Genomic DNA, 8,010 nt, shown 5'->3' with positions numbered 1-8,010 from the left:
AATGCCGAGGAGAATCCAGCCTGAACTTCGCCTGGTTTGAGGCTCAGATGAACCAGCTCAAAGGACACGCTGTTGCCAAGCAATCGCTTTATAAAGCATTTCTAAAGACTCACAAATAGGACTGCAAAGCTGGACTGTGAAATAAACCAGTCAGGGCCATGGACAGAACGGTAGCCGTGAGACTGTGCCATTGTACTGGACTGAAAGCATGTGCTTTAGCCAAGGGGGATCTTGCGCTGGACCAGCGTGCTTAACCAGATGTGGGCCCACGGGCTACAAGATGCCTCTCACTCCTGCACCTCTGCGGCAATGCCAGCGTCAGACAAGCCAGCCGCTCTGACTCCTTCACACACGGAACCAGCAGCAGATCACTGGGGGGAGCCACTTCTGTCTAAGTTTGCAGTTCTATGCAGGGAGGTGATGATTACCTGTTACTTTCTGAAATGCACAATTTACTGCATTGAAAGTGGGGGAAAAATCTGAATATTATTTTTCTGAACCTCAAGCTATTTTAGTAGCATTCTCCATCTGTCATAAAATTTGGTTCAAACCTAATTTTTGCACCCAGGGTGGACACCTATAGAGGGGAGGAGGGAACACGCACAAACTAGCTAGCTCCCAGTTTGCAAGTCATGGTTTACCTGGGGCAATTATCATCCTTCTTTAAGACTGCAAATCTAGTTTCATCCTGAAATTGTGTTTAATGTTGTATGTGTTGAAGTGGTCTACAGCCCATGAAAGCTTATGCTCCATTACATTTATTTAAGGTTCTACTAGACTCCCTTTTGTTTTCATAAAATCCTATGCTATAAAACACTGCAACAATATGGCTTCTTAAACAGCACTGGCATGTGCCAATAGAAATAAATTATTCCAATGTATATCAAGTACTCACAGGAGTCTGGATCATCATGGCCCTTTGATCTCTCATGGTTCTCACAATATCCAAAGGATAAACAGGCTGATTACACTCAATGAGACACATGGCTGTTTCCATAGTGATAAGAACTCCTGTTCGTCCAATGCCAGCACTGTAAGATAAAGAGCTGTATTTTTATCACATTTTAAAGCATTCAGCAATTTACAGAAGAAGAAGAAGAAGAGAAGAGATTGGATTTATACCCCACCCTTCACTTGGAGTCTCAGAGTGGCTTACAAACTCCTTTCCCTTCCCCTCCCCACAACAGACACCGTGTGAGGTGGGTGGGGCTGAGAGGGCTCTGACAGAAACTGCTCTTTTTCAAGGACAGCTGTGCCAGAGCCTGTGACTGACCCAAGGTCACATCAACAGGTGCAAGTGGAGGAGTGGGGACTCAAACCCGGTTCTCCCAGATTAGAATCCGCACACTTAACCACGACACCAAACTGGCTAAGAATTCAAATGTTCAATTGAAGATATATATAACATTTTAATGTTTTGAAAAGAAAAACAGCAGAAACCTGACTGTTCCTCCACAAAACAGGGAAATGAAAGTTTCAGATGAGTGGTAGATGTTTTGCCGTATAATAAACTTTCATATACCTTATGGCACATTTTGCAGCAAACCGCTTTGGGTATCTTTGAGGAAGAGGTAGAAAAAAGGTAAGATAAATATTTTATTCAATAAAGTAATACATTCAGATTATTATCTGGTAGATGGAAGGGCCTCTTCCTCAGCTCTAGCATACGGCTTTTGAAGGGCTTCCTGCTACAGAGTAGGGTTGTGCATATATATATTTGGCTTTGAGCATATCAGACCCCAAAAATACTAGTAGATGCTGAATTTCCCCAGTCCAATATCGGTAAAGTATCGAGACTGAGGAAATATTCGGTACTGCTGAGTATATTTGGGTCTGATATACCCAACCAGAGGGAAGGGAGGCATGTTTCTTGCCTTCCCAAAGCCCCTACACCTTTCCTGGTCAATTTCACTCCCTGCCAGTCCCCAACAGTTGACCATCTATATATCTAATAGCGAAGTTGCCCCCGGAGTGCGGATCGCTAAATCAGCGCTCCGGGGGCAGCTGGGGGGCCGGGGGAGGTTTGTGCACACGTGGGCCAGTCCCCACGTGTGCACAAAAATAAAAAAAGGTTAAAAAAAATCTTGGGGGGATGTTTAAATCCCCCCGAAAGTGCAAGAGCGTCTCCTGCGCATGCGCAGGAGACGCTCTGCGACCTACCGGGCTTGCGTGTGGGGGAAGGGAGCAAACGGCCGGTGAGGCCCAGCAGTGGCGGCGGCGGGGGAGAAAGACCGGTGAGGAGAGGGAAGAGACGTGGAGCCAGTGTTCCCGTGAAGGGAAGAGAAGCGGCCTGCGGCAACGTCCGAGGGGGAGAAGGCGGCGCTCCAGAGACACACACACACACCCTTCTCCCAATGGAGTGGCTTGGACAACCCCCTGCCGGCCTCGGAGCGGCCCCCTTGGGTGGCTTCTACCTTGGCCGCCATCCTCATCTTCACCATCGTGGGGGGGGGAAAGAGAGAGAAAGGGGGAAGAGAGAGAAGGGGAGGAGAGAGAGACGGGGGGGAGAGACAGAGCCTGGGGGGGGGAGAGAGAGAACGGAGTTCAAGATGAACTCAGTACGCGACATTTTGTTGCGGGTCTCCACTTGTCTATATCTAACAGCAGACAGTACATGGGAGCGAAACTGACCAGGAAAGCCTCCTCTCTCTGCCTTCCCTTCTCTAGCTGCCCTGGGGTACCTGGAGAAGGGAAGGCAGGGAGCCCGGGCATGTTTCCATGCCTGCCTTTGGCTTCCCAGCTGGCATGCTGTGGTGGGTAGGCTGGGGGAGCCAAGGGAAGGCATGGAAACACACCTCCTTCCCTCCGTAAGCCTCTCTGCTGCTGTTAGGGTTAAACCTAACAGATGACTGGCAGGGAGTGAAATTAACTAGGGAAGCCACAGGGGGAGGAAAGTCAGCATTTGGCTACCCACCCACCCCCGGAAAAAGCCAAATAAATCCAGGAAACTCTTATTCGGTTGCCCAAAAGTTTCCTGAATTTGCATTCGGCTTAGGAATAGCGAATAACCATCGAAACGGCATTTATTCAGTATTTCTTTTGCTTGGGGAAGCCGAATGCACACCCCTACCACAATGGTAGCCAGGCCAGTTACTTGTGTTTCTGATAGTGTGTAGCTCCCACAGAGAGAAACAGGGAACAAAACTCACATGGCTCCCAATACCCCCAATTTGCAAACCATGGATTACTGGATGATAGTACTGTATTTGCCGTTGATCAAAGATTTATTGGCCGATGTGGCCAAAGGAAAAATATTTCTAAGCTGGACCTCCGAGATGCATCAAAGAGGGGGATGAACATAAGACGGCGTTCAAAACCCCCTCGGGCAATTCGAATACCGAGTGATGCCGTTTGGTCTTCAGGGGGCCCCAGGGGTCTTCATGAACTTGATCAATGACGTCTTACACAAGCATCTGTTTAAGGGGGCCCTCGTTTATCTAGATGACATCTTGCTGTACTCCCCCGACCTCCTGTCCCACGTGAAATTGGTGAGGGAGGTGTTAACCACGTTACTCAGGCACAAACTGTTTGCAAAACTTTCTATGTGCAAGTTTCATAAGACACACATTGACTTTCTGGGATATCGTATCTCAGAGAGGGGCCTGGAGATGGATCCGGGAAAGGTGAGAGATGTATTAGGGTGGGGGGTACCCCGCACCCGACGACAGCTCCAATCCTTCTTAGGATTCGCAAACTTTTACAGAAACTTTTTAGCCAACTTTGCCCAGGTCAATTTACCACTGACGGATCTATTAAAAACTAAGGGGAAGGGCCCAGAGACTACAAAGCCGGGAGCTGCGTTACCTTGGAATAAAGATTCCCAGGATGCTTTCGAACGCCTCAAAGCCTTGTTCCCTTCGGAACCTGTACTGGCTCACCCTGATGAGACTAAAAAGTTCATAGTACAAACAGATATGTCAGATGTGGCCATGGGGGGGGCCATCCTCCAGGAGGGAGGGGATGGGTGGCTTCACCCCTTGGGATACGTGACAAGGAAACTCAATGACACTGAACGTAACTGGTCTGTTTGGGAGTAGGAGGCGGGGGCAATAAAACTCGCACCGTCCACCTGGCAGCATTGGTTGGAGGGAGCGCGAGTCCCATTCGAGGTGTGGACTGACCATAAGAACTTAGAAACGCTAAAAACGCCCCAGTGTCTCAATGCCAAACAGCTTCAGTGGGCAGATTTCTTTTCCAAATTCCAGTTTACCCTTCACCACTTCCCAGGCTCAGCGAACTCGTTGGCCGACGCCCTGTCACGCCTACCCCAACACGATAGCAAAGGGAGGTGGTCCTAGATTCGGTTGTTCATGCCTTCCCAGTTGGGTGGGGCAGTGACGACACCTCACTCCTCCCCCCCGGTGACGACACAGCCTGTCCTTCTGGCCAGGAAGGGGGGAAATGGAAACTTGGCGCAGTAAATTCGCTTCAGCATTCTCTGAGGCCGACAAAGCGGCTCTACAAGCTGAGGGGGGTTTCGAAAGGAGGGAAGATGGTTGTTGGTACTGGGAACATAAACTGTTCGTCCCCCTAGCACTCAGGGGGGAGGTATTGCAAGCAGTACATGGCTCTAAACTCTCAGGACACCCCTGGTTTTGTTAAATCGCTTCAACTTTTGAACAAACAATTTTGGTGGCCAAAGATGCGGAAGGATCTATCTTTGTATGTCCAATCCTGCCAGATATGTGCCATGAGCAAAGCCAGGCTGGAGAAGCCCCCGGGACTGCTACACCTGCTTCCTACTCCGAGCCGCCCTTGGGAGGTTATATCCATGGATTTTATAACCGACCTCCCACCGAGTAAAGCAATGACTGTCATATGGGTGGTAGTGGATTTATTTTCTAAACAAGCTCATTTCATCCCATTTCCCTCGCTGCCTACAGCCAAGGCACACGCTAAGGCGTTTCTGATGCACATGGTGCACTTACATATGCTCCCCAACAAGGTGATCTCCGACAGGGGGACCCAATTTGTTTCCCGTTTCTGGGGGGAGCTAATGAAGCTGATGGGGGTGGAACGGGGCCTCAGCAGTGCGTATCACCCAGAGAATGACGGTCAAACCGAACGTGTGAATCAAACTCTGGAACAATAACTCCGTTGTTTTACCAACTATCAACAAGACGATTGGAATGACTTATTACCTCTTGCTGAATTTTGTTATAATAATACATGTCACTCTTCCATGGGGATGTCCCCGTTCAAGGCATTGTATGGTTATGACAGCCCGCCTGTCCCATTCTTGGAAGGGGAGGCAGACATGGGGTCGGGGGATGTGGCGCTGTGGTGCAAACGTTTACGTGACTCATGGCCACTTTTGTGTAGAATGCTGCTAAAGAGGCTTATAAAGCTCAGGCTGATAAGAGAAGGGTGGAGGGTTGGGCTCTACAGCCTGGTGACTCAGTTTATGTATCCACAAAAAATATTCAGATGCTACGGCCGAGCAGAAAACTAGGGTGGAAATACATTGGGCCATTTAAGGTGAAAAAGGTTATTAATGATGTTGCCGTAGAGCTGGATTTACCTAAAAACTTGGGGAAATTGCATTCTGTGTTTCATTTCAGCCTCCTAAAAAAGGATTCTGGTTCCAGCAAGTGGCGTCCTGCAGCACCGGTGCCCCCTCTGATTATGATCGAGGGCGAGGAACATTACGAGATCTCTTAGATTTTGGACTCAAAGCTCAAACGTGGGAAATTGTTGTATCTGGTGGAATGGGTGGGTTTTGGACCCCAGCACCTGGAATGGGTGGAAGTAGGGGATATTCGGGCCCCTCGTCTGTTACGTCAGTTCCATCGGGACTTCCCGGACAACCCGGGGAATCTCCCGGAATGACCTGGAGATCTCCCAGACTGGGTGGGAGGAGTTGTCTTTGAGGGGGCAGTATGTCAGCTATGCTGCCATGGGGGTGGGGATGTTCTTTCAGTGTCTGTGTAAATTGCTTTCGCATTCCTGTCTCTTGCTTGGCGCTGTAATGCTTATCTCTAAAGAACAGGAGGCGAGGTGTGTTGTCTCCCGACTGTGGGAGCAGAACAATTCCCAGCTTCGCACAGTAGTAACACTTACCAGCTTTAGCCCGTGCGTGGGAGGGTGCCTAATTGGCCAGCGTTGTGGGGGGGTGCATACGAATGCCCTATATCTCATTAAGTTCAGTAGGCAATGGTTATTCTTAACAGTGACTGTGTTAATGCATCTATGGCTCTTCAATAAAAGTATAGCATTTCTATGAAGTGTGTACTCCGTTGTTAGCTGATAGGGACAAGCATCTCCATACTTTAAAACTGAAAAGCCAGTTTCAACCTCAAATTATACCTTCATGTTAAATGTTGCCTGCCAACTATCAAAAACATTCTCCTTCCCACAATTTGCACTTCTCCTGGCCTTGTAAGTACATGTGGTTAAAGAGGGTAGGATAATTAGGTATCTTAAGAGAATTACTCTCACAAGGTAATTAATCCATTTACTGATCATAGAAATCAAATTCTTTTTCTTATATCTTATAGAATCAAGTCCTTTAGGCAGCTTTTTTACATGGCAAATCAACAACCACAATATTTTAGTGAAATTAAAGGTTTAGGTTAAAGGCAGGAGAAAGGTTATTTGGAAATGGGATGATTTTAATGTTAACAATTCTTCAATCTCTACAGTCAGCCAGCTAGACATTCTGTTTTTTTCCAGGAATATCTCAAACATATTAGTGCTAGAAACAGCTCATTGTTTTAAAATTGTTAGTATATGGTGAGTATAAGAATTTACAAATTAAAGAACCACAAGGCTCTGAAGAATGATGATTGTTAGAAGTTGTACCACAGAGAGTAACAGACTGGAGTTAAGAGTATTCTAACTAAACAAGCACATATATGTTTCATCCAAAAAAAGTTAAGAGTAGAGATGTGAGGACCCGGGGAAAACCCCGAAAAATTGGGGGGGAGGAATGGGGTTTTCCCATTTTTTTCCTGAAGCCTTTTTTGTTTTTTTTTCAAAAAAAATATCCAAAAAATTGGAAAAATTGAAAAAAGAAAAGAGAAAAAATTGATTATGGAATGTTTTATTTTAACATGATGAATAAAATATTTTAAGACAAGGCATTCAAATATTTTCCAAATCATTTCTAAAAAATATGTATGGTATCAGATTGATCTAATTTCTGTGCACTGAGGACAAGCAAGTCCTAGGTTACAAACTGAACTCTCCAATGCAAGAACAAGATAGATGCATTTCTTCCTTTAGAAGGTGCTATTGTCACAAGAAAATAAAAAGGTTTCAGTTTTGTTTTTGCATGTGGATGGGTATTCTGTTTGTAATAATTGTTTGGATACACTGTATTTTTAATATGCTAGTGTATAGAAAAATTGATTTCTGCTTTCTATATCCACATGCCTTCTCCTGTGATGTCTCTCTGATAACATGCTGTGTCTCTGTTTCCTGTTGCAGGCCAAATGGTCCAGGGAAGACCAAATGCCCTGAACTACCTTAATAGCCATGCCATATAACCACACATTCTTTCGCACCTCTAAGTGGAAGAGCCAGACCTGATGGCTCCTGGCTCTGGCCCACATGTAACAAGTCATGTAGGCAATGGAGAAGCTGGAGTTTGGGTCATGTGACTGCAGGTGTAATCTCCAAACTTCTAGCCTATCCCCACACGCAGCTATGACAACCAACAATTGGGCACATCCCCTGTCTGCTCGTGATTGGCTGATGGCCACAGCTGATCATGAATGGAATTGGGGTATAATTGTTTTGATTCCTATGGGAATGAGCTTCTTGCTCTGGCTCTGCTCTTAGTTCTCCCTTTTTGTCATTGTCTGTTTATTGCACCTGCAAATGCTGTCTCTTGGAAGACAAAGAGCTGCTTTGTGAACTGGAGCACATGGGTGCAAGGATGGGATTTCTCTTCAAAATCCCTTGGTACTTGGACTATCCTGAGCTGTGGATGTTCTGACTTGGTAACTATGAATCATTAATGTTTAGTTAAGGCAAAGAGCCATAGGTTTTTCTTGTTTTCAGCAATCA

The 8,010-nt window shown here is 46.5% G+C and overlaps 1 protein-coding gene across 1 annotated transcript in view; it reads right to left on the bottom strand.

Annotated features, from left to right (window-relative positions):
* Nucleotides 1-8,010, bottom strand: part of PTPN4 (protein tyrosine phosphatase, non-receptor type 4) — a gene marked incomplete at its 5' end in the record, with an annotated part of 66,259 nt that overhangs the window by 5,212 nt on the left and 53,037 nt on the right. Inside the window, one exon of the mRNA XM_015406991.1 lies at nucleotides 896-1,031. Coding sequence (XP_015262477.1) covers nucleotides 896-1,031 — 136 coding nt within the window. The remainder of the gene's footprint in view (nucleotides 1-895; nucleotides 1,032-8,010) is intronic.

The sequence above is a fragment of the Gekko japonicus genome, unplaced genomic scaffold, assembly GCF_001447785.1.
Source record: "Gekko japonicus isolate JY-2015 unplaced genomic scaffold, Gekko_japonicus_V1.1 scaffold1847, whole genome shotgun sequence".
NCBI lineage: Eukaryota > Metazoa > Chordata > Lepidosauria > Squamata > Gekkonidae > Gekko > Gekko japonicus.
This window is presented reverse-complemented; position numbering and strand designations above follow the sequence as displayed.